At 38.7% G+C, this 25,678-nt stretch overlaps 2 protein-coding genes across 7 annotated transcripts in view; one reads left to right on the top strand and one right to left on the bottom strand.

Annotated features, from left to right (window-relative positions):
* The window catches only part of LOC101487802 (beta-galactosidase-1-like protein 2), a 29,897-nt gene extending 12,603 nt beyond the window's left edge, over positions 1-17,294 (bottom strand). The window contains exons 1-9 of one of the 3 annotated variants that reach the window (XM_076892358.1): positions 17,177-17,294; positions 7,889-8,074; positions 7,680-7,748; positions 7,247-7,342; positions 5,252-5,360; positions 4,606-4,698; positions 2,607-2,688; positions 827-891; positions 514-598 (exon numbers count right to left, since the gene is read on the bottom strand). In XM_076892358.1, the coding sequence (XP_076748473.1) occupies positions 514-598; positions 827-891; positions 2,607-2,688; positions 4,606-4,698; positions 5,252-5,360; positions 7,247-7,342; positions 7,680-7,748; positions 7,889-8,074; positions 17,177-17,277 (886 nt within the window). In that variant the 5' untranslated portion in view covers positions 17,278-17,294. Of the gene's footprint in view, positions 1-513; positions 599-826; positions 892-2,606; positions 2,689-4,605; positions 4,699-5,251; positions 5,361-7,246; positions 7,343-7,679; positions 7,749-7,888; positions 8,075-10,432; positions 11,021-14,057; positions 14,227-17,176 lie in introns of those variants that run through there. The other 2 variants (XM_076892359.1, XM_004543928.6) reach the window with 2 other exon arrangements.
* glb1l2 (galactosidase beta 1 like 2) lies at positions 11,104-25,479 on the top strand. 4 transcript variants are annotated; one of them, XM_076892361.1, is made up of 22 exons: positions 11,104-11,170; positions 18,320-18,424; positions 18,607-18,666; positions 19,023-19,070; positions 19,368-19,553; positions 19,736-19,804; positions 19,917-20,012; positions 20,106-20,214; positions 20,297-20,389; positions 20,482-20,563; positions 20,700-20,764; positions 20,950-21,034; positions 21,248-21,385; positions 22,009-22,089; positions 22,196-22,302; positions 22,775-22,921; positions 23,009-23,080; positions 23,376-23,454; positions 24,021-24,108; positions 24,295-24,409; positions 24,547-24,663; positions 24,763-25,479. In XM_076892361.1, exons 5-22 carry the CDS (start codon positions 19,390-19,392, stop codon positions 24,871-24,873), a joined length of 1,818 nt encoding a protein of 605 aa, XP_076748476.1. In that variant the 5' UTR covers positions 11,104-11,170; positions 18,320-18,424; positions 18,607-18,666; positions 19,023-19,070; positions 19,368-19,389; the 3' UTR covers positions 24,874-25,479. The 4 variants fall into 4 exon arrangements, with proteins under 4 accessions (XP_076748476.1, XP_076748475.1, XP_076748477.1 ...); XM_076892360.1 differs by lacking the exons at positions 11,104-11,170; positions 18,320-18,424; positions 18,607-18,666 and having other exon boundaries at positions 19,063-19,147; XM_076892362.1 differs by lacking the exons at positions 11,104-11,170; positions 18,320-18,424; positions 18,607-18,666; positions 19,917-20,012 and having other exon boundaries at positions 19,063-19,147.
* Positions 25,480-25,678: the final 199 nt, after the last annotated feature.

The raw sequence follows: 25,678 nt of genomic DNA, 5'->3' as shown, positions 1-25,678 counted from the left end.
AACAAAGCCATCAAACAAGTAAGAAATGACCATATGCTAAGCTGTATACCCCAGCTGCACTGTGTGGGCTCAGCGCCTTCTTTGAAGAAACATGGCGTTAGACACTGTCTTACACTCAGCCTGAAGAAAGGCTCACACAGCTCCCATGGCAGTGAGTTTGTCCTTACACAGTCTTTCCTCTGGCATAGACACTGTTTTATACTCAGCTAAAAGGTTTGTCTTAAACCTCTCTTACCCTACGGCACTGTGACTCTGTCTTACTCTCAAGACAGCCTGTTTTACTTTCACTGATTTTGTAGTAGCTTGCAGCACCAAACCTGTCTTGCTCTTGCCTCAAATTATCCACCACTATCGACCGTCTGTAAAAAAAAAAAAAGTTTCACCCACAACAAAGAATCCATCTGCAGTAATCCTAACTTACGCTCATTCGAACCCCACACGCTCATCATGGATCCTGAATCTCTATTAAAGAAAACATGTTTTTTACATTTGTAAAAATAAAGCACGTCTTACCTTCAGCAGTGTAAACATGGTGGAGCCCGCCCCAGAGATCAAACCAGCCAGACCAGTACTCCATCACCATTTTAGGTTTCTGAGGCTAGTAAAGAAAACATGTTTTAGTGTAACTACTCAACCAGTAAAGCAACTGATAGTTTGAACCTTTCAAATCCCTTTCATAGAAAACAGTTTCAGTTTGTTTTACCAGGATTGTCTAATTCTTGCAGAGAGCAATGCTAACTAAGTGTGGTGATGAGTCTGATTATATCAGAAAACTCCAAAATCTATCAACATGAATTTAACTAATTTAGTGGCAAGAAAGACTTACTTGTATTTGTTCCAGATACTTGATTTCATCTGGGTCCAGTTTTTGAAAATTGATGGTTTCCAGAGCTGCAAACAAAAAAAAGACACATATTACGTTAAATAAGGCACAATATTAAACCACTCTTCAGAGAGGTATTAGTCATTCAACCATGAATTGGTAGTATCTGAATGAAACTAAATGATCCTTTAGTTGGTAAAGACAGGAAAGGCAGGAAATTGTTCTGATAAAAGACTGTGAACATACAATACTGCGCAAAAGTCTTGAGCTTAGCACTTAGCACTAATTGGAATCACTCAAGCATAAAAAAGGCACCTAACTCAAGGGAGATGTGTATACATGTAACAGAATACTTAGCAAAGAGAACATTTTAAATTGTATCTTTAGGCAATTTGTTACCAGCAGCCTGTTGTAGAAACACATAATTTGTTCCAATTTATTTAGCTGAATCTATGAAAACTGCCAAAGATAACAGTCTGAAAGGCATAAAACAGTATTTCTGCTCTAACAATGTGATTCCCAAAGAACAAACAGCCAAGAATTTGTCATATCTCAGCAAACAATTTTGAGGAAACTGGACAAGTGAATTATCTGCAGCTGTAGATAATCTTAAATCGAGTGTAGCTCCAGCGGTAGAGCACGTCATCCATTAATTAGAAGGTTAGTGGTTTGATCCCTGGCTGCTCCAGTTTGCATGCCAAAGTATTCCTGGATAGAAAGTTAGACAGAAAGCACTTGGGTGTAGCGGGGGAAATAAACGTTTGTATGATAGGTAAAAGAGGCACGTTGCATAAAGTTCCCCGAGTGCTTGAGTAGAGTAGAAAACTGCTATAGAAGAACCTGTCCATTTAGCAGATTAACAGTATCCTTTAGAAAGTCGTCTCACTTCAAAGCTCATAACCTGCGAGATGCAGCTGACCTCTCAGGGGATCAATCTACTGTTCACCAAAACGTGATCAGAAATGGTCTCAGTGAAAGGGTGACTGTCAAGAAACCATTTGCAAGGATGAGAAACAGGGAGAAAAGGCTGAGCTCTGCCATATTACACGACAACAATTACCCTATCAGTCATGGACAAACCTCCCAAAAGCCGCAAGCTCAACATTATTGAAGCAGTGTGAGATCATCTTGACAGAGAACAGAACAAAAGGCAGCCAACATTCAAAGAAGAGCTTTGAATGTCCTTCAAGAAATCTGGAGAATTATTCCTGAAGACTACTTCAAAAAAGCTTGTTTACAGGAGTCTATGAGTGTCTGTGTTGAAAAAAGAAGGTGGCCACAAACTGAAACTCTGTGTTAGCCTTTATTTTGTATTTCCAGTAATGCTTGCACATAGTTTAAACTGTTTTTCCCATTTTCCTAACAAAATAGAAAGAAATGAGAGGTAGCTTGAGACTTTTGCACAGTACTTTTTGAAAAATTATTAGAAATACATTTAAATATTTTAAGTGATGGTGGATGCTGGTTTCTAATTATATGAATACTACACACCGGAATATATCAGTAATACCAAGTATCAATCAAAATGCTTTAGCACTGCAGTAAAAACCAACAGTACATAATGGTTACTAATTAATATGAATTCAAATACATTTCTGGTATGACACTAAGATTTGGTTCTGCATTGTAGTTGTGCAACACTGGCGTGCACTTATTTCAGACGTTTTTGCCGTTGTGCATAAAAAAGAGACACGCCAGCCAACATATTGTAGAATGTGTGTGTGATTGATTGGCCATTTGTGCATACAGCAGCTTGTTTGTCTGCCAGCCAATCTGACAATACCTCCTTTCACTCCTCCAAGCTTCAGCCCGTCCTTGTTGTCTGAGGTCAGCAGCAGCTCTGTGATACCCCTTGACAATAGCGCCTGTAAAGATCGGAGGGTGGGGGTATTATAGAGGAAACTAAACAAAACCAAAATTATATATTACCGTATATTTTTGAATATATATATATATATATATATATATATATATATATATATATATATATATATATATATATATATATTAGGGGTGCAACGATACACAAAATTCACGGTTCGGTTCGATACTTTGGTGTCACGGTTCGATATTTTTTCGATACAAAAAAATGTTCATGCATTTTTAATTTGTCATTTATTAAAATTATAAATATATATTTTAACTCAAAAGTACAGTTTTTAAATTTAACCCTAACCCTTGTGCGTGTTTTTTATTTTGACAGCGAATGCGCACCTGCAGACCACTTATGTGCAGCCCTGGTTATTTAGCTCATCATATTGCAGCCACAGAAATTCTTTTGTCCATGAAACCATAAAGCTGCACTTTCTTTTTGCCTTATAGTCTGATTTGTCATAACTTCTCCGTTTTGTGGTAAGCTTTTCTTTGGCTGTCACTTCTTCACCCTGACCTGTCTTATTTGGCTCAGCAGAACTGAAATGCTTTTACACACGCACTCACATAAGCTCAGCGATTCTCTGCGCGATCAACCTCTCACATGTTTAAGCTGCGGGAGATTTCACTTGTCATGTTTGCATAGTAAGCTAACGATTAATAAGACGATGTCAGAGGAATTGGTGCACAAATTATCATCACTCACAGATCAGTGCTGTCGCTCTCTATACACAGTTCGCACGATTGCAAAGTGAAAGCAAAAAAACAAGCGCAAATTCAAACGCGACTTCAATATGTCACATATTGACAGTGGCTCACCGATGCCAATGACATAATTACCCAGCTACATTTCTGAAAGAATGCAAAAGCATTGACATATATTTTTCCTACAATAGCCCGACGGGCAGGGAAGAGAAAGATTTTGGTAGCCCGACTGAAAAAAATCGCTAGCTCCAGGACGTCGGGCTAGCGATATTGCAAGCCCTGTATCTGATTGAGGAATCACTCATCTTTGGAAAAGAGAGTTTATTACAGAGAAATGGCTCTTTCCAAAATAAAAGCTATACTATCCGCTTCTTCTGGGCTATATTCTCAGCAGCATAAGGAGAATCATGTGCTAACAGCTGTCTAAATGACTCGGCTAAAGTTAGTAGCATGCTTGCTTTTTTTTGTCTGCTTCCACTTGTCTTTGCACTAGGATGATGTCGGCGTAAATGTGCAGTCATATTCGTTGTGTTCCCACTAGTGCTTTCAGGTTAATCTCGTTGAAATGACCTTAACGCCACAACATGGCAAATCTCCATTAACGAGCTACCGCCGATCGCTCCGTGCATGGGGCTAGACGGCCAACACGTTAACGAGCTAACTGCGCTAACACACTAGTTCACACCAATGTAATTGAGCATTGCATGGCACATCCAACATACTGTTTTACTTTAGTCCATGACTCGCTTACCTTCAGGGTCATACGTCACATGAAAACCAAAATAATTCCAAACGCCAGATCTGAATGAGGGTCAATTTGCCTGTTGCAAGGAGAGCTTAACTTCTGTCTCGCTAGCTTGCCCTGGGCTCTTCCTTCTGACTATGCTGTCTGTGTTGAGCGCTCAGTGGATCTGCGCTCGACAGTGCAGCCTAGGCGGAGTAGTCGAACACAGATTCACTGAGCGCTCAACACAGACAGCATCGTCAGAAGGAAAATTGATAAAATAAATTACAAATGTTGTATTGTTCGATACATATGCGTACCGAACCGAAAGCACTGTATCGAACGGTTCAATATCGATACGAATATCGTTGCACCCCTAATATATATATATATGTATATATATATATATATATATATATATATATATAGTAAATAAGTGCAAACCTATTTATTGATAGTTCTTTATTAACTACCTCCTTACCTCCTTGATGAAGGGCATGTAATTTTCATCTGTAGCATAGGAGCCATATTCATTCTCCACTTGAACTGCTATAATCGGGCCACCCTTGGAGTACTGTGCAGCAATTAGCCATATATTAGGACATACAGTATGACTTGACACAAGTTCTTTCTCGTTCCTATCCTCAGCATAGTTAAAATGGAAAAAAAAAATTGAGATATGAAAGCTTTAGTGTTCAGTGATGCACGGAGCTGATAAAAAAAATAAGGCTGTGAACACAAGATAAGCAACTCAAGAGTGTCTGGTAACCACTGTAAGCCTTGCTAAAACTGTTTACCACGTTCTTAATGGCAGCCGGGCCCTGCACAGCATTTCAGGACGTTGTAATGAAAATATTGATGTAGCGATTGAGGTTATAAAAGTGTCATCATCTTACAATTGCTGTATCACATTGGAGTCATGATTGCTTTTTAAACTGTGTGCTTACTGAATTTAAAAGAAAATCTATTAAATTTGTATGTGACATCTGTTTGTTATTTCTCTTACACCATAGTACTTTGGTGTAAGTCATTTTTCTCAGCCCCCCTCGCAACTGGAACATTAATAAGCATGTTTCACTTATAAAGGTCAGGACCTCTACATTTTCAGTAAACTCATAGAAAACTACCTGATGTGGGACGACTTTCTTTATGACCTCATCAAAAAAGGAGTTGGCTGCATCGGTGAATCCAGAGTAGGTTGTTCTCAGTTTCATCTGGGGATCCCTTAGCAGCCAGCTGAAAAGAAATCACAGCGCAAAGTGTTGTGATGCGATTTCACTTTACGATTTTAAAGACAGCTGCACCAAGCTGACCTAAGAATGGCTACCGTCAAGCAGAGGAAGTCATGCTTTAGTGCATTTTTCTGTCCCTCTCGCTCAGATTTGACAATTATCAAATAATTACCTCAACCTCACATTCCCAAAAGGAAAATACTGCTCTAAAAATACTACCTTATTCCTGCCAGCAATTATCTGATTATCTGTCTGAATCTATCGTGATTACAGAAGTAAATCAATTCATCTTTCAGGGAGATGTGCCTGTCAGATTTAATTATGGCTGTCGCCAATATATCTCTAAAAGTCTGCTGGTAGTCCTCAGTGACTTTCATTCGAGTAACAGCAGTGGCAAACTTACATGGCGTACTGCATATTGCTGTTTATTCTTAATAAGCCTATGTGAGGCCCTGTTGTATTGCAGGTGCAAACCTGTAAGGTGGGTCTTACAAACAAACAAAACAAAACAAAATAAACAAAAAAAAATATTTCCAGAAGAAATCAAGCAATTTTTGTCCTTGCACACTTAAAAAAAACTCAGATGACTTAATAATGAGGCAGTTCTTATATTTACTAAACAAATTTTGCCCTCTGCAAAGGAACCACTTGATAATAGAAGTTATAAAGTACTGTGCAAGAGTTTGTTTTGTTGGGAAAATGAAAAATGGCTGCAGCATTTAATTTAAACATCTACAAACATAAAAGGAAAGTCTTCAGGAGTAGTTCTTCATGCTTCTTGAAGGACATCCAAAACACTTATTTAGATGTTCTAGATGTTGTTCTGTTCTCTGTTAAGATATTGAGGTCTGGGCTAAAGGGAAGGCCAATCCATGACTGACAGCGACTATGTGTTTGTTCATCAAGTTATGCTTTTACTGGATCAACAGTGTGTTTGAGATCATTTTCATGCTAACAAATGAAGCTGCAGGCAACCAGATACTGTCCAGATGGTGTTACACAGTGGATGAAAATCTGACAGTACTTTTCTCCGTGCATAATTTCATTCATTTGTGTCAAGATCTCCAACACTACTACTGGAAGAATGCAGCTTTACACCATGACAGAGCCTCCACTGTGTTTTGCAGATGACTGCTGACACTCACTGTTGCACCTTTCTCCCAACCTCCTTCATACATATTGATAACATTTTAACCAAAAATGTCATACTTGCATTCATCAATCCATCAGACCTGTTTGCCGACTGATTTTCAGTCCAGTTCTTGAGCAATTTGGCTAGCCTCGGTTTTTTCTCTACATTTCCCTTCCTAACGAATGGCTTCCTGTCAGCATCTGTTCCACTGAGACCATTTCTAATGAGGCTAATAGTTCTTTGAAATCACCTGTAAAACAACTCACAATGAAATACTATTCCATGCCTGTGAAAGTGCCTAAAAATACAATTTAAAATTGGTTCTTTGGTAAATTCTTTGTTATGAGTAAACACAACACTAGTCCATCAGTTGAGCTATGGGCATTTTTACGCTTGAATCATTGAACTGAATCATTTAAACAAGCAGAAAAACTAAACAAAAAACATTCCTCTGAAAATGGTCAGGTACAAGAACTGCAGTGAAAATTAGTGAATGTCAATCTAAAACAATTCTCAACGCTCTTCTAAAAGTCTGGAGAACTATTGTTTAAGATCATTTTAAATATTACGAGGAAGTCTGCTTCCTTGGAGGCAAAATATAAAGAAATGATTTTGCACAGCACTGTAATCAAGTTAAACTGCTTAGCAATCTACTAGCTGTTTTACGCATCAGATTCCAGAGTAACTAATGCTTTAAGGCACTTACAAATTATGTATAAATATACAGTAACACTTGATTGCATATCTAAAATCTTTACCTGGGTAGTCCCCCTAAGTCCCACTCAGCACAGATGTAAGGCCCTGGTCGCAGAATCACCCAGAGGCCCAAGCTGGCTGCAAGACGTAGGTAGGCTCTAAGGAACGGATGTAAAATGAGCTGTCAGTGGGGGCCATTTATTATGAATAAAAGTCAATAAAGTATTTAAATGAATAATATATTTTCTCACTGTAAAATATTTTTCTTAACCTTCATCGTGTACTTTGAAAACAAAAAACAGATTTAACAGGTCAATGACATTATAATTAATAACTCAATCACTGACAGACAAAGTTCACTAATTGATTTAAAACATTTCTTATAACCTCAAATCACTCAAGGCTGGCAAACTCAAGTCTTTAGCAATATAACAGTGCCATCTGCAGGCGATCTTCTGAATTCCCTGAAAGCCTTCCCCTGCCTTCAGTCCTTACTCTAAATCTAGCTGATCCTCAAACTTGAAGACCCCCCGCTCTGGCTCGTGCAGGTTCCAAGGAACATATCTGAAAAAAGAAATTAAACTTTTTTAAATGCATACGTGTGCATTATTATGTGCATTATTTCAGCCGCAAACTCCTTACAGAAGTATGGGCAATGAATTTTCCCCTATGTGTTCAGACAGTCTTGAGTTGTAGTAGCTTACGTAGTCAGAGTATTAAGGCCACAGGCCTTCATCTTCAGCAGCCGGTCCTCCCAGTAAGCTCTTGGGACACGGAAGTAATGAATGGAGCCTCCCAAGATGAGGAAAGGTTTTCTCTCCAGAGTGAACTGAGAAGAGTTGGCTCTCAGGCCCTCCACACGGTTCATTCTTCTTGTTTCAGGGTGGTTCCTAAGAGGCAAAACTTTGAGACTGTGAAAGAACTCGCTGAACAAGAAAAGGAAAACTGCTAATATTTAAAATCTGTTGCAAGTTCGCGGAAATCTCCCTTACTGAAGCGCAGAGGTAATAGGTAGCTTGTATATCTTATCGTGGTGAGCATAAAAGGAAAGCCACACCTTTAGGGGTCAATGGTTAGTGTAAGCACTATATTGAAATACTGAGATTGTCTTTTGTCAGCTTGCAATAAAATGCTTATGGCTGATTATCTTGAGTTTGATTTTGAGTTCTGATCACTACTAGATTCACGAACCAGTTCTCTCATGTTTTACTGCGTCACCCTTGTTTTTACACTATTTAAAACCTATATTAATTTAAAAAATAGTACAACGGCAACATTGTACTATGTTTGGGTGGGAGGAGGGGAGGGTTGCATCAGTGTTACATCATCATAATTTCTTTTAGTAATTTAGTAAATGTCTGCAAACATTTAGTTTTTGCAGGTCTTGAAGGTCTTGGTTACTATATAACTTCAGCTGCTTCAGAGCTAATTTGTTATACTTTTAAATTCGTTATATTTTTAATGTGTTTAGTGGATATTTCCCCGCAGAATCATGCTGCTGTAATACGGCCAAAATGTCAAATACAAAATTATACAAAATTCCTCCATTTGAACAAAAGCAAAACAGAAATGATTCTACTTGGGCAACCCAAACGCATTAGACGGGTAAGACAGCACCACTGGACTCTTAGCCTCTTCCTGTCATCTGGAAGAACCTTGGTGTGATTCTTGACTGTGCATTAACATTTGATAAACTAATTAGCTGTTTTGTTAAGACATGCTTCGTTCAATCAGGTGAAGGCCTACCTCGCGCCACCTGACTTTGATTGTGTAATTTACCAGTTTATTACCTCTTGTCTCGATTATTGTAACTCTTTATATGTTGGCTCTAATCTTATTTCGTCATCTTCAAGTCGTTCAAAATGTAATGTGATGACATTACACCTGTACTGGTGTCCTTTACACAGGCGTGCAGTCCCTTTCAGGATCCAGTTTAAAATTTTATACTTGTTTTTAAGCGTCTCAGTGGTTTGATGCCTTTACTTAACATAACTTTTAAAACCCTAACAGAGCACTGAGGTCTAGAACCATCTGCTCTAGGACATTTCTAGATCCAGGCTTAAAAGCAGAGGCTACATAAATAAACTTTGACTTGACTTGACAAAATGTGGCATTGTCCTCGTGGAGGCTTTCCCAAACGAATATGTTGATTTGAATGGCAGATTATCACTTGGTTACCGGTGCCTTTGCAAGTGTGCAGGTTACCTATGGTTTGTGTAAGATTGTGAAAGCTTGTTTTTAAACTGGTTTCAAACAAGTTGGACAGTACCTCTTCTTTTTTATTGCAGAGGAAAGTGTCTATGTTATCTAAAAAGAATTTAAACAGTCAGCACATGTTTTCACCTCAGTCCATCTGAATTGAGCTCTGGCCCAGAGGACATCTTAAGGTTTCTGGAGGTGTTTTTGTTCATGTTTATCTTCCATTTGCACATGCAATGATAAACAGTGTTTCTCTGTTTCTGAGTTAAGTTTTTTATGCAGTGTTGCCTGAATGCCCAGAGATCACGTCCATTCAGCACTGGTTATCTGCATTTCCTCTTACATGTAGCTATTTCTCCTTATTGTGTTTAATCTTTTAGTGATGCTCAGATGATGAAATCCCCGCATGCTCGTATTGGAAATCTAGACGGACAAATGCTATTCTTCAGCTATTAAACTATTTTCTCTCATAACCTTTCAGAGAGTGGTGAACTTAGCCTCTCTGTGATGTTCTTATCGTCACTTTTCATACCTACTATTTCTACTGGCCTGTTGCAGGGTTATCTAAGCAGCAGTTACATGCCTAATTTACATTTTACATAGCATCCCAACCTTACTGAAAAAAGCTGAATATATTTCAGCTGAATAACATCACACAAGTTTTACCTTATCCGTTTTTTTTTCACATACTACAGTCTAAGAATAATAATTTTAATGTAAATCTCCAGCGTTTTGTTTTGTTTTTTTAATTCTCCAGGACTAGGCTTGAGTATAAAATGTGTGTGGGAAAAGTGGGCCAGTGAAAGACAAGTAGCTGTTACGTAGACACGTAGACTCTAACAGGTGAGCCAGATACGCGTTCACAGGTGCCCTGGTCAGTCGCTGTGTAGCTGAGTTGAATACGGACCAGTAGCTCCAAGCTTCGTCGAGCTTAACAATCACAAACTGTAAACATTTCACGTATCAGTGTGCGAGATGTCTTCACGCACATAACTCTTAGTAAAAGTTAGTGACCGGTAAAAACAGCGCTGTATCAGTGTTTGCCTTACCTTGTAAAGCGATACATAATTATTCCCGCGGCAGCGACGCAAAGTAGAAGAAAATATCGTTGCTTCAAGGATAGACGAAGACCAATCACTGAGCTTTCCATTGGTATCAACAATACATTAATGACAGCACGCTGAACCTTATTGTGTTAACGCCTATTAAAAGCCATATTTCCACAATTTAGTCTTCCGAGTCTCCTTCCAGCATGGAGCCTGACAGACGAGTCTTCTCAACTAAGGATATTGCTAGCTTAACGTAGTTTCGTGAAACCTGTGAAGAATTGAATGATACCGCCAGCATTCGTACTTCCGGAATTAATTATTAAAAACTAATGAATTCGCTATGGGTAATTCAAGTATTTTTTCTGATCGCGCTACAAAATAAAGCTTCTTATTCCCATGAGAAGCGAGCGTCCGAGTCCGAAAAGTCCAATGAAATAGTGATGGGTCGGTCGCGAACGAAATGGCTCTTAGAGCCGGTTCTTTGAAGTGAACGTTGCGAGCCGTGGGGTTTTATTTTTCTTTCTCCTGCCCTCTCTTTCACTTTTTTTGCTTCACGCTGCAAGTCACCCTTGTGTTTGCACTGAGCAGAGACGGCAAACAGAGCCTTGCGTTTGCGTCCCTCCCCCCTGAGCTGAGGGGGCGGGTGGTAGTTACACTTGCAACTGCAGTAGCACACAACAAGAGCAGGAGGGAGGCAGCGGGAGCAACAACAAGAGACAACACCGTCACACTGGAAAGGTACAGTAAAGAAAATGAGTAACACCAAGAAAAGAAGCAAAGTCTGGAACCATTTCAGTCTTATTGACAACACAAAGGCAGAGTGTAGAGTCTGCAAGAAAAGGATATAATATAGAGCCGGCTCCAAAAACAACATGCACAGGCACCTAAGAAATGTCCACCCATCAGTGCAATGGGAAGATAAAACGCAGTCAGTTGAGTGTGACATTAATATTTCTCAGTGACAACCTTTCCCTTAATTAAAGGTCTGGGCGTTCTCCCCCCCCCCCATATTCTATTGTGTTGTGGTTTGCAGTGTTTTGTGTTGTTTCACTTTAAATTTGTTTAAAAGGAAAAAGCTGAAAATTTAACTACTTAAAAGTTTAAATGTATGAAATGTAAATAGTTGTTTTTTGTATTTTATAATTTATTTATTACAGTTTATGTGGAGTGAATAAATAAAAGTATGTCTAAAGTGGCCACTAGAGACAAAGCACATACAAAACTCCAAAACACAACACAAGTGCTCCAGGATGCTAGGGGCCGTGTTGAGCTTTTGTTACCTAGTGGCTACACAAGCCAGCAAGTACTAACAATCGGATTGGGTGTGTGGTAGCAACAGGTAAATTAATTTTTCTTTAATTATTTGAATATATATATATAAAAAAAACACCCAGCATGCCCCTGCGGGCGGTTTATCCTTCAAGCTCGGGTCCTCTACCAGAGGCCTGGGAGCTTGAGGGTCCTGCACAGTATCTTAGCTGTTCCCAGGACTGCGCTCTTCTGGACAGAGATCTCCGATGTTATTCCCGGGATCTGCTGGAGCCACTTGCCTAGCTTGGGAGTCACCGCACCTAGTGCTCCGATTACCACGGGGACCACCATTACCTTCACCCTCCACATCCTCTCGAGCTCTTCTCTGAGCCCTTGGTATTTCTCCAGCTTCTCGTGTTCCTTCTTCCTGATATTGCTGTCATTCGGAACCGCTACATCGATCACTACGCCCGTCTTCTTCTGTTTGTCTACCACCACCAGAGGTGGGACCAAGTCATTGTTTTGCAAGTCTCAAGTAAGTCTCAAGTCTTTATCCTCAAGTCTCAAGTCAAGTCTCAAGTAATGTCAGGCAAGTCAGAGTCGAGTCTCAAGTCACTGGTGTAAAAGTCCGAGTCAAGTCACAAGTCTGAAATTTTGAATTTCAAGTCCTTTCGAGTCTTTAAAAAAAAAAAAACACGAAAAAATAATGTTGCAGTTATATGCTAAATGTAAATATTAGACCATGTAATTTTAAAATCTGTGTTTTTCTCAACACATGACAAAATAGTGAACTTAGAAAATATACACAAATTGTGAAATTGCACCTCTTTAAAATGCAGCTCAATTAAACCTAGCTCCAAGAATAATTTTCACCGACAGTTCTGAGATAAGCTGCATGTTATTCTTGGATGCGGTTGTAGGACCAGCTTTAAAATCGCATGACAAAAATATCATACACATTAAAAAAAACTGCATCACCAACGTAGCCTGGACAACATTTGCTAGTTAGATGAAGTCAGCTATCTCATCGTAGCATATTTATTAGGGGTGCAACGATACACAAAATTCACGGTTCGGTTCGGTTCGATACTTTGGTGTCACGGTTCGATATTTTTTCGATACAAAAAAAATGTTCATGCCTTTTTAATTTGTCATTTATTAAAATTATAAATATATATTTTAACTCAAAAGTACAGTTTTTAAATTTAACCCTAACCCTTGTGCGTGTTTTTTATTTTGACAGCGAATGCGCACCTGCGGACCACTTATGTGCAGCCCTGGTTATTTAGCTCATCATATCGCAGCCACAGAAATTCTTTTGTCCATGAAACCATAAAGCTGCACTTTCTTTTTGCCTTATAGTCTGATTTGTCATAACTTCTCCGTTTTGTGGTAAGCTTTTCTTTGGCTGTCACTTCTTCACCCTGACCTGTCTTATTTGGCTCAGCAGAACTAAAATATATATACTGCTGCTTTTACACACACACTCACATGACGGTCAGCGATTCTCTGCGCGATCAACCTCTCACATGTTTAAGCTTGCTGCGGGAGATTTCACTTGTCATGTTTGCATAGTAAGCTAACGATTAATAAGACGATGTCAGAGGAATTGGTGCACAAATTATCATCACTCACAGATCAGTGCTGTCGCTCTCTATACACAGTTCGCACGATTGCAAAGTGAAAGCAAAAAAACAAGCGCAAATTCAAACGCGATTTCAATATGTCACATATTGACAGTGGCTCACCGATGCCAATGACATAATTACCCAGCTACATTTCTGAAAGAATGCAAAAGCATTGACATATATTTTTCCTTCCTACAATAGCCCGACGGGCAGGGAAGAGATAGATTTTGGTAGCCCGACTGAAAAAAATCGCTAGCTCCGGGACGTCGGGCTAGCGATATTGCGAGCCCTGTATCTGATTGAGGAATCACTCATCTTTGGAAAAGAGAGTTTATTACAGAGAAATGGCTCTTTCCAAAATAAAGGCTATACTATCCGCTTCTTCTGGGCTATATTCTCAGCAGCATAAGGAGAATCATGTGCTAACAGTTGTCTAAATGACTCGGCTAAAGTTAGTAGCATGCTTGTTGTTTTGGTCTTTGCACTAGGATGATGTCGGAGTAAATGTGCAGTCATATTCGTTGTGTTCCCACTAGTGCTTTCAGGTTAATCTCGTTGAAATGACCTTAACGCCACAACACTGCAAATCTCCGTTAACGAGCTACCGCCGATCGCCCCGTGTGTGGGGCTAGACGGCCAACACGTTAACGAGCTAACTGCGCTAACACACTAGTTCCCACCCATGTAATTGAGCATTGCATGGCACATCCAACATACTGTTTTACTTTAGTCCATGACTCGCTTACCTTCAGGGTCATACGTCACATGAAAACCAAAATAATTCCAAACGCCAGATCTGAATGAGGGTGGGGGAGGTCCATGTGTCTTGCTAGCTTGCCCTGCACTCTTCCTTCTGACTATGCTGTCTGTGTTGAGCGCTCAGTGGATCTGCGCTCGACAGTGCAGCCTAGGCGGAGTAGTCGAACGCAGATTCACTGAGCGCTCAACACAGACAGCATCATCGGAAGGAAAGTTGATAAAATAAATTACAAATGTTGTATTGTTCGATACATATGCGTACCGAACCGAAAGCACTGTATCGAACGGTTCAATATCGATACGAATATCGTTGCACTCCTAATATTTATATGCATATTTATAATCATACGCTTCTTGGAGTGAGCGCATACACTCATGAAGTTTAGTAACTTCAGGTCACTGCAACAAGCCCAGGTACAGTTTACCGACGGATGGGTACAGGACCTTGAAATGCACCGTGTAGAATGAAAGACCATCGTACGTATCATAAGTTTACCAGTCTCACAAATTGTCATCATAAATACACATTCCTTAACCGTTTATTAATAGGACCTTTGAGCTCAACGGTAATTAATTAGTAGTGGAAATAATTTCTGGTAGCATCACAGAAATGTAGCAGTGACAATAATACTGTATGCTGTAATCGTACTGGGCAATTAGTGATACAAAAAACCTGTTTTATCCTTTGAAGAAAAGTATATGTTTTTGTCAATGTACCATAATAACAGAAGCGAAACGCAATATTGTGTCAGGACAATTCACTATTTATGCACAATAAATAAAGAAGCATAGCGCGACAATTTCTGTTCAGCGCCAGACTTGCTTGTAACCTATATCACTAATTATGTTGTGAAAATGACGTATTAACTACTAAAAAACACTGACCTTCGTGTAAATGCTTGGAGCAGACTAACCTGTGAGCTGGAGTGTTCTGGGACGTTATATTTGATCTTTGAATGGCTGAAATCCAGGCCATCCGTCGCGTCTTTGTTACTTCGGAAACATGGCTTGAACAATTTCTCTTCAACGACGTAATCCGATAACAACCGATCTCTTTACTCGTCGGCTTCCCGTGGCTGTCATGCGACCGGCTATTGCAGTTAATAATACAACAGCTTCTTGACATTTTTGTGTTTCTTTTTATCGCTGTATAAGTGATTTTAATTGAAAGCCTGCGTGCGCTAGTACCGCTTGCCACGAGTTCCCAGAATCCTTTGCGGTTCTATCCGTGAATGACGTCACATTTTCAATCTCTATATAATATGCATGTTAAATTTTATATTTGGGGTAAAATATCAAGTCTTTTCAAGTAAACCGGTTCAAGTCCAATTCAAGTCCCAGGTCATTGGTGTAAAAGTCCAAGTCAAGTCACAAGTCTTAGAACATTTTTTCAAGTCAAGTCTAAAGTCATAAAATTAATGACTCGAGTCTGACTCGAGTCCAAGTCATGTGACTCGAGTCCACACCTCTGACCACCACTATGTATACATATATATATATATATATATATATATATATATATATATATATATATATATATATATATATATATATATATGTGTGTGTGTGTGTGTGTGTGTGTGTGTGTGTGTGTATATATATATATATATATATATATATATATATATATATATATATACATACATACATACATACATACATATATATATACATATATATATAACATCGGAGGGAATAACATCAGAGATCTCTGTCCAGAAGAGCGCAGTCCTGGGAACAGCTAAGATACTGCACAGGACCCTCAAGCCCCCAGGCCTCTGGTAGAGGACCCGAGCTTGAAGGTTAAACCGCCCGCAGGGGCGTGCTGGGTGTTTTTATATATATATATATATATATATATATATATATATATATATATATATATATAATTGTTTGTGTGATAATACAAAAACAATAGACATATGCATTCGATTGTGTAATTTAAGTGATCTAGGTAGCTCTGTTTTGGAAGTTCAGTTAACGCTAGAAATGTGTTTTGGAGTTTGTACGAGTTTTGTCTCTAGGGGCCCTCATAAATATTTATATTAGAGATGGCACGATACCACTTTTTTATGTCCGATACCGATACCGATATCATAAATTTGGATATCTGCCGATACCGATATGAATCCGATATAGTGTTTTTTAATCAACAAAACTGTTTTTTAAAATATCTTGCTGCATTTTGCAAGTCTGCAAGTTCATACTCAAGTTTAAAACAACAACTACACTAAAGATATTCTGTTATACCTGTATACAAAAAAAATATTTCATAGTTCAGCAATACTGATCAATCTAATAAACTTAGACCTACACCATTCTCCCTATTCTGGTATTTTAAAGAGTACTTAGCGTAAATATTAAGCAACCTAACTAATAGGGTTCCAACTCCCAGCAACAACAAAAATAAATAAATAAAAAATAGGGAACCACCCCTCACGCTCCACCTCATGATGCTTAATCGACGTAATCAACCTTAATTTGATGCAGTGTGAAAAAAAATGCACAGAAATATTAAATAGATTCAACATCTTTCTTCAACAAAATTGCAGACTGCACAGATGGTACCTTCCCAAAGGAAAAAGTACTATAGCTTACTAGGGTATATATATTAGACTTAATAGTCACTATATACAGTAATTGACTTCTATTCGTTTTACATCAAATTAAAACTTTGGGTGTCAGATAATTATTTATTAAAAGCTAGACATTTTAAATGAGAATAAGAAAGAAAAGTATGTCTTTGTGCCCCCTTTTCCCAGTTAATGCCCTATCGGCCCCCCTGGCTAAACTTTGCTAGATCCGCCCCTGCACAGTTACCAGCGTCAGCTACGTAGAAAAAGATCCTGGTGTAGAAAGTAATATTAAATAAATTCTAACAACAGCTTATCAAGCTTAAACGTGCTGCTGTTGTTCAGCCGCTGGTTTCCTCTTTCTGGTGCAAAGTGGGCCAAAAACAAACAAGAAAGACGGACTCGCTACAGAAAAGCCGATCAGCTGATCATTTAAGCAGTTTCACGATTGAAGTAGCAGCCGGAGAGCGAGAGGCAGTTGCTCGTTAAGCTTAACGTGGGAATGCTTTACAAACATTCAGAGATGGACTTACACACTTGCTTTACTTCTCTCGGGGATAACTTTGTCGGAGATGAAATGCCAGGTTGCTAGCGAAGCTCCAAATGCTATCCAGACCACCGACAGGTCCCACATGCCACAGCCGCTCTATCACGTGATGCATACTGCTCCGACGTGCTAACGTTCTGAGGTGAGTTACGGCGTGTTGCAAGTTTTGTGAGGTGCTTTCGTGATATTTAATGGATCGGATTACATTTTTTATTTTTCTCCGATATCCGATCCAGTAATTTAGGTCAGTATCGGACCGATACCGATACGTAATATCGGATCGGTCCATCTCTAATTTATATATAAACATATATATAAAGAAAACCACGTTTTTTTACATTACTAATTCCTTTTGTGCATAATTTTATATTGTTGTCCATAATTAGTTAATTAAAGCAACAAAACAACCTGAAGATCCAGTTGGGAGCCAAAAGAACCGACTCTTTTTAGTGAGCCGAAGGAGCCGGTTCTCTAAAAAGATCCGGAAATCCCATCACTACAATGAAACGCGACAACTACGGTAGATACTTAGGGACCACCAAAAAGTTCACCTGCTCATTGAAAACGGAGAGCACTCTAAATTCTTGTAAATAATTTATTGAATGACAGATTTTTTTAAAATGGGATCTACAGACAGACCCTTGTCTTTTTAGTGGCTGACTTTGTCTTGTGTGTTATTTTAATGAATAAATAAATAAAAATCCATGTTATTGGCAGGAAAGCAATCAATCCAGAATGCTATTTAATGAGGTGTAATAAATATGTGTAAACCTGATAAAACAGGCAAATAAGGGGGAAAGGGAATGTTCCCGAATTTTTACATTTTTTTCATTATTGCTTTGTTTGGTGAAGATACATTTGAAGCTATAGAAATTACAACAGCAGCTAACTTTATTGATTGACACAATGCTATAAAATTACTTTACATTAGAATAACAAAACAAAACATAATTTTGCTTTTTAGGATATACACACCAGCAGTAAGCCCAGCTGTTAGCGTTACAGTTTTTCAGGTGCCACTTTCAGGGCTGCTAAAGATCCAAGAGTCTTTCTAGCTGGTGTCTTGCAATGGCCTGTGTGCTCAGGGTTGAGGGAACAGCCACCTGTCACCCTTTGGTCTCTTTCACAGTTTGAATGGCCTGATTCCACCTTGTGTGCACTGGGATGTGGCCTCGCCATAGCTGCCCTTGCAGAAGCACACAAAACCACTTCTCCTGTCCATATGGTTAGAGAGGTACTTCCACTCTTTAAGAATGTGTGATGGTGCTGGCGGGTGTAATCAAATGCCTAGAAAATACTTCAGAATATGTCAATCAGCCATTAAACTCCTACTCCTATGTTCCTGTTTGTGCGCTTATAAAAAGGTAAATAATTGTGAACAGCCCCTAACCTCATAATGCAAATTTTCATTCACAGGGAGCTTCTTGTTCTTTTCTTGTTACAAGCACCGTGGATGAACCAGAAGTCTCAACAAAGGTACTCCACCTGCCTTCGCTGGTCATACTTTAAGTTATGTTTGTAACCGCAATTACACTGAACAGTTGAACTGATTGAACAATTAGTTGTTCAATAAAGTTGAACCTTTAGCATTTCCTACCAAGTACACTTTGTTAATGTGACGTTGTTCCGTTTGCCCTCTAAACCGAGAAAAACAAAACATGTAAAAACTGAGCAAAGAAATATGAAGAGACCAACATTACTGTGTACAGTGTGATTTCTGTTTTCTGTAAGGCAGTGCTTCACTGACAAAGACTAAGGGGTAGAGAGAGAGTGAGAGAGAGAGAACTATTATATTTTTGTTCTAAAACAACAATAGTTTCCCTTATCCACAGTGTTTGAGGCCTCCCAGCACCATCCACCCCTTCCACGAATGCGCTCTGGTAAGCTCAGCTTCAAGCCACAGCACTGACAGTGTTTTTGATGTAGCTGGCAGTTTCAACTTTCATGTTAAGTCTTGGTAAGGTTTTCCATTTACTCTACCTAAAATGTATGCGTTATTTGTGCAGTCTGCAGGTACTACAATGTTTTAAATGCATCATTTGTTACTGTAATGTCATGCTAAAATGTTTCAAATGCTTTGACACAGCTTAAAAACACCATAATCCAGCATGCAATACCTGCTTTAAAAAAATGAACTTTTTTCTGTTAGATATGTTAGTGATTTTTTTCCCCCTCAGACATCACCTTGATGTGAGAAGAATGAGTCGTTTAGAGGGACTGAAGGCCAACTCGTCTCAGTTTACTCTAGAAGGAGAGCCTTTCCGCATCCTGGGAGGCTCTGTCCATTACTTCCGTGTCCCCAGAGCCTACTGGGAGGACAGGCTGCTGAAGATGAAGGCCTGTGGTCTCAATACACTCACAACGTACGTTCCCAGTGCACATTCTGTACGCCTTAAATCACAAGTATCTGTTCTTTTGGTGAAGTAAGCCAAATAGAAACCAGTTTAGGGTCTATGTGGAAGGCCTGTTGAACATTTCTCCTCCTTATACACTGTACTATTGCTGATGATACAAAGAATATATTCTTTGCTGCTTTATTTTTCAGATATGTGCCATGGAACCTCCATGAGCCTGAGAGGGGAACATTTAATTTTCAGGATCAGCTGGACCTTAAGTAAGTTTCCCACCTAAATGTGTTACGTTTGTAGGACTACTTTTTTTTTTTTTTTAAGACATACAAAGTATTTATTTCTGAAAAGAGCATGAAGCATCTGTGCCTGTCTCAGGGCCTATGTCAGTTTGGCAGCACAGCTGGGTCTCTGGGTTATACTGCGTCCTGGACCTTACATCTGCGCTGAATGGGACTTGGGCGGGTTGCCTAGGTAGTATCATCTTCCCATCAATTTGAAGCTGTTCCATAAATACGCAGTATACCACACCGTGTCTTCTCTCTTGTTCCTCTTTTTTTTCTCTAGCTGGTTGCTACAAGATGAAGAGATGCAGTTGAGGACAACTTATCCTGGATTCGTAAATGCTGTCAACTTGTACTTTGACAAGCTCATCTCAGTTATCAAGCCTCTGATGGTAAGTCCAGGTGGCTGTTTTCTCACTACATTTTAAGCCAAAAGAATAACTAGAGTTTTCTCTGTTTGGTTTTGTTTTTTAGTTTGAAGGAGGCGGCCCGATCATTGCAGTCCAGGTTGAGAATGAATACGGCTCATTTGCAAAAGATGACAAATATATGCCATTTATAAAGAATGTGTGTATTATTGCCAATTTTAATCATTAAAATGGTTTGTGACATTGCAGCATGATGGATTCCTGCACCCTTCGTTGTCTTTTTTGCTGTAGTGTCTCCAGTCCAGAGGGATCAAAGAGCTTCTGATGACTTCAGACAACTGGGAAGGCTTAAGATGTGGAGGGGTGGAAGGAGGTAATAACACTGATAAACCTTGAGCTAAAGAAAGATACAAACAATCGTTGTCTGTGTCCTTTGTTCGCTTTTTACTTTATGGTTTTGTCCTTGTTATTGGATCGTGTTTGAGAATGTGACATCTTGCTTATTTCAGCTCTAAAAACAATAAACCTTCAGAGACTCTCATTTGGAGCCATCCAACATTTGGCTGACATACAGGTAAGTGATGGTCAACGATGATCTGCGATTGTCATGACAGGTTGACATTTCAATCTGAAAGACATTTAAGTCAACTGAGAAATACTTTGGGGATTTTTATTATGAATTGATGGTAATGTTTTATTCAGCCTGTGACAGTGAGGAGCAAGATAGAGCCTACTTAATACACGTGTTCTGTTGTGTAGCCCCAGAAACCTCTAATGGTAATGGAGTACTGGTCTGGATGGTTTGATGTCTGGGGAGAACATCATCACGTGTTCCACGCCGAGGGTTTGCAAATGTTTTTTTTAAGTCACACAATTTTTCCAAGCATATGTTCATTTTATGACAAGATTCAAAGTGACAAGTGTTTATTTATTTGAAATGTTTAGGCAGATTGTAAATATGCACTTTAAAACTCCATATATTGCTGCTTGTTGGTCTTTGTGTGTTATGTCGTCACACACTGCTACAGTGGAAAATCTGTGCTGCCCTTTATGACAGACATGCTGGCTGTGGTGTCCGAGATCTTGGATCGAGGCGTTTCCATTAATCTGTACATGTTTCATGGCGGAACCAGCTTTGGCTTCATGAACGGCGCAATGGACTTTGGCGCCTACAAATCTCAGGTCACCAGTTACGGTAGGGTGGGATTAACCTTAGACCCCAGAGCCCAGAGATCAAAGCACAAAGAAGTGTTTTACATGTTTGAGGGATATCTTTTCCAGCAGTGACACATTACAACAGTCCTTGCAGCCATTCACTGGCTACCTGTTAGTTTTAGAATTGAGTTTAAGATTTTTATTGCTGATTTTTAAAGCCCTACATGACCTGGTCCCTTCATTTATATTGTATTTATTTTTCACTTTTCACTTTTCCTATTTTTTGCCCCTGGTATTCTTTAATATTACTGCATATTATTCTCGCTTTGTTTTGAAAAGTGCTGCATAAATGCAAGCACTCTTACAAGAAAACTTTTACTTCTTGATTGTAAATAAGAACTACTTCAAACAGAGCAAAATAACTTTGGGAGAAATTTATCTGAAGTGGACTTTTTTGTTTTAATTTGACCCCTGTTAAATCTGTTAACGTGGAAGGGGCATGGTTTATGTACTATAATACAGCTTGTTAGCTGTGGTTTAAATCAATGCAGAAAACACAGACAACATAACGGCTCTCCAAAAATAAAACCAAAATTTTGCTCGTTTAAATGTTTAATATCTTTTCATTTTAAAAAGTCAGCGGTCTCAATGGTTTCTTGGCAGATTATGATGCTCCCCTATCTGAAGCTGGGGACTGCACTCCAAAATATCACCACCTGAGGAATTTATTCAGCCAGTACCACTGTAAGTTCTTCTTAAGGATCCATATTTATTTTAATTTATGAAAAACAATGTAAATCTACTAAAATGTCTAACTCAGGCATGACTGAATGTTTTTGCGAACTCACAGCTGAGCCTCTTCCTGGAGTGCCCTCTTCTCCGGAAAGGAAAGCTTACAGCCCTGCTTTTATCCAGCAACACCTGTCACTGTGGGACATCTTGCAATTCAGCGACAAGGTGAGCTGCAGATGGCAAGCGCCCATCTGGTAGAGTTGATAGTATAACTGACAAAACTAGATCAGAGCAGATAAATATGGGGTCCCTGGTGGAAGGAGAGCAAACATGGTACAATGAGTATCAAACAGACATGACGCTGCTGTTATCAGCATGTGTGTCTTTGTGCAGCAATCTGGCAACTTGCTGCTTATATGCTTAAGACAGATGTCTCACAACTTGCAGTTAGGTTTGACCTTACTTCTCCTTTAGCTATGTTTCTTCCCCTTTCTGAATGTGATTCAGGTAGTCTTTCATGAGCACTTGTGAAAGCTTACATTAAGAAACTGTAATTTTCAAGCCACAACACTACTCCTGTTTTTTCCCCATGTGTTGTGATGCAGCAAGAGATCTGATCAAATTGCATTATGTTTCAAATTCTTAAATTTTTCTTAATGTTTTACCATTTACTTGATTTTACCTCCCATTTCTCCAGCCGCACAAGTCAGACAAGCCAGTGAACATGGAGAATCTCCCTGTGAACAATAACAATGGTCAGTCATATGGTTATACACTGTATGAAACCACTATCACTGGTGGAGGCGCCCTAAACTCCAGGAACAACATTAGAGACAGAGCAGTGGTAAGAGCATACCAGTGATAAAGTAACCACAGATCCAAAATACAGCATAATTATACACTGCCTGTGTGACTTTTCAATCTTTTCCAGGTTTTTGTGAACAGGGAGTGTGTTGGTTGTTTGGACTATAAGACTCATGAGGTTGCACTCCCTGATGGAAAGGTGCTGATCATTTTTTCTGTATCTACTCTGAAATTTACAAAGTGATACTTAAATTAAGGATTAGGGTTAATATGCTTAATCATCCCATTTTACCCCCAAATTTGTCTTTGGAGTGAAGTTACAAAACACAATAGTGCCATTAGTTAATTGCACTCTTTGCACACTATGATTTACTCCCACAGTCCATAGACGTGTGTGTTAGGACTTGGAATATTCATAGACTCAAAGAAAATTGTACATAGTCATCTTTTATTTATACTCAACATTTAAAGCACTAATTTTTTGTATATCAAAGGGGGAGAGGACATTAAGCTTCCTTGTGGAGAACTGTGGAAGAGTGAATTATGGGAAAGCTCTGGATGAACAGCGCAAAGGTATTCCACATGTTGCTGTGTGTTTTTTACATAGCTATATCAAAGTGACTGCTTCAGTCTTTTGACAAAATGTCATTCAGAAAGTTTTACAATTTAAATTCAGCAAATTTTCATACTGATAATAATACTTCTGCTGTCAGATTGCATAGCTGCATGGACTTTCAGGCCAGGGCACATATTTTTTAAGCTTAAGTCCTAAAAGATGTTCTATGCTTACTGCTTTATTTTTATTTATTTTTTTTGCCTTTGTTTTGTATGAAGAAAAAGTAAATAAAATCCAGAGTAAGTATCTGGTTAGACATCCACATTTGTGGACAGTGCTAGTAAAATAAAAGTATTCATTTCCTAATGAGGTTGGAAGGACACACGTTTTTTTTCCTGCATGCACTATTAAACCTATCAGTTGCAATCAAGACTAGTTATTTTTTACATGTGTGTATATATATATATATATATATATATATATATATATATATATATATATATATATATATATATAAGTCATTTAAAGTAACGTATAAACGACATAACTGTAAGGAATATTCAGTTTATAATTCAAATTACAGGTATTGTGGGAGACATTGTGTTGAACAACACTCCACTGAGAGGATTTTCCATCTCCTGCTTTGATATGAAGCCCAGCTTTATAAAAAGGTCTGTTATCTGGATTAAAACGTCTTTCTTGCCAAAATCGTACAGTGTTTAGAATGGCAGGTTTCTAAGTGTACCTTTTCATTGTCTATGTTAAAGGGAAGATTCAATCAAAAATTGCTCGAGTCTCCTTGTATAGATTCAATGTGCACTTTGATAACAGTATGTGTTTTGTGGCTCTTGTTTTAGATTAACAAATTCAGGCCAATGGAAAACTGACTTCAAGTCACATTGTATCCCTGGGTTTTTCCAGGCCAGGCTCTGTGTCGATGGCCCTCCCAAAGACACCTTTGTCAGCCTTCGTGTGAGTATAACAGTTTGTGTGGAAAACATTAACTAACCAGCAAGTAAGCTAGAGGGTTTTTTCTTTAAAAAAACCCAATACATGCTGTATTGGCTGGCTGGCTAGTTTCTGTTTGTTGATAGTGTATTTATCCACAGAGTTGGGGTAAAGGCATTATATTTGTCAATGGGCAGAACCTTGGGCGTTATTGGTTTATTGGCCCCCAGCATTTCCTTTATCTCCCAGCACCTTGGCTTAGAAGTGGAGAGAATGAGGTACCTGTGTAATATCAAAAGATGGAACATGAATTATAAGTGTAACTTGTAACTAAAGAACCTTAGTTAATTTATGTTTATTTTTCTGCTCTCTTTCAGATTATTGTCTTTGAGGAACAACGGGTGCATGATAAACTACTGTTTGCTGAAAATCCTGATTATGGAAAGGTTATCGATGTGTACAAACTTCCTTTCTGCACACTGCTGTGAACATGCTGTAAAACAACAAACTAACTTTAACACATACACACAGACAAAGACAACCATGCTCTTTCATTAAAAGACTGATAGATTCATTATGTTAATACTGTCTAGCCTATAAAATCTATTGTAAATATTTTCATTCAAATTATAAAATCTTGCATTTTGTTTTGTTTCCTTTACTATGCAATCTGCTGATTTCACTCGACTTATTATTTAACATGCATCTTTCTCTCACTACAAATAATGCAGTTTGAACCCATTTTACACATCTTGAACCTTTGACTGTGTAAAGTCCCTGATTTGACCAGAGCAGGAGTGTCAAACTCATTTCATGTTGTGGCTCATGCAGCACACTTGGATCTTAAATGGGCTGGATCAGTGAAAATCCCCTTTCGGTCGTTTTATAGAAGTTTAACTACACATTTAAAATCCCCGAGAAGTGCAATTTCAACAGTATGTCTCAGCTTTTCGACATGATACATTATAGCCGATGAAAGAAATCTGTCAACACAAATAATTAAATGGCTAAAATTATACTTTTTTGCCTTTTCACTGTGAACCCGTTGTAAAAATTGAATTCTATAGCAGAGAATAAAAAAAAAAGAAAAACAAGATTTTTTTTCTGTCATTTGTTTATTTATCTGTTACTGCAATGGGAAGGTCTATGTCTCACGTTTGACACACCTGAACTAGAGACCGTCCTTGGCTTGAACAGCGCCCTCACGTTCACTAAAGACGGAAATAAATCTGTACCTTGACAATAAAGGTACAATGTTTGCCATACATGTGAGCATACGATTAAATACACAGC

The sequence above is a fragment of the Maylandia zebra genome, linkage group LG14 (assembly GCF_041146795.1).
Source record: "Maylandia zebra isolate NMK-2024a linkage group LG14, Mzebra_GT3a, whole genome shotgun sequence".
In the NCBI taxonomy this organism is placed as follows: domain Eukaryota; kingdom Metazoa; phylum Chordata; class Actinopteri; order Cichliformes; family Cichlidae; genus Maylandia; species Maylandia zebra.
The sequence above is the reverse complement of the archived record's forward strand: the minus strand, read 5'-3'. Positions and strand labels throughout refer to the sequence as shown.

What these genes read in the sequence shown, in the direction of transcription:
- glb1l2 (XM_076892361.1), top strand. Translation starts at nt 19,390, where the DNA reads ATGAGTCGTTTAGAGGGACTGAAGGCCAACTCGTCTCAGTTTACTCTA. An exon ending in CAGTTATCAAGCCTCTGATG is followed by an intron (nt 20,215 to 20,296) that starts GTAAGTCCAGGT and finishes TTTGTTTTTTAG; the next exon opens with TTTGAAGGAGGCGGCCCGAT. An exon ending in ATCTCAGGTCACCAGTTACG is followed by an intron (nt 21,386 to 22,008) that starts GTAGGGTGGGAT and finishes GTTTCTTGGCAG; the next exon opens with ATTATGATGCTCCCCTATCT.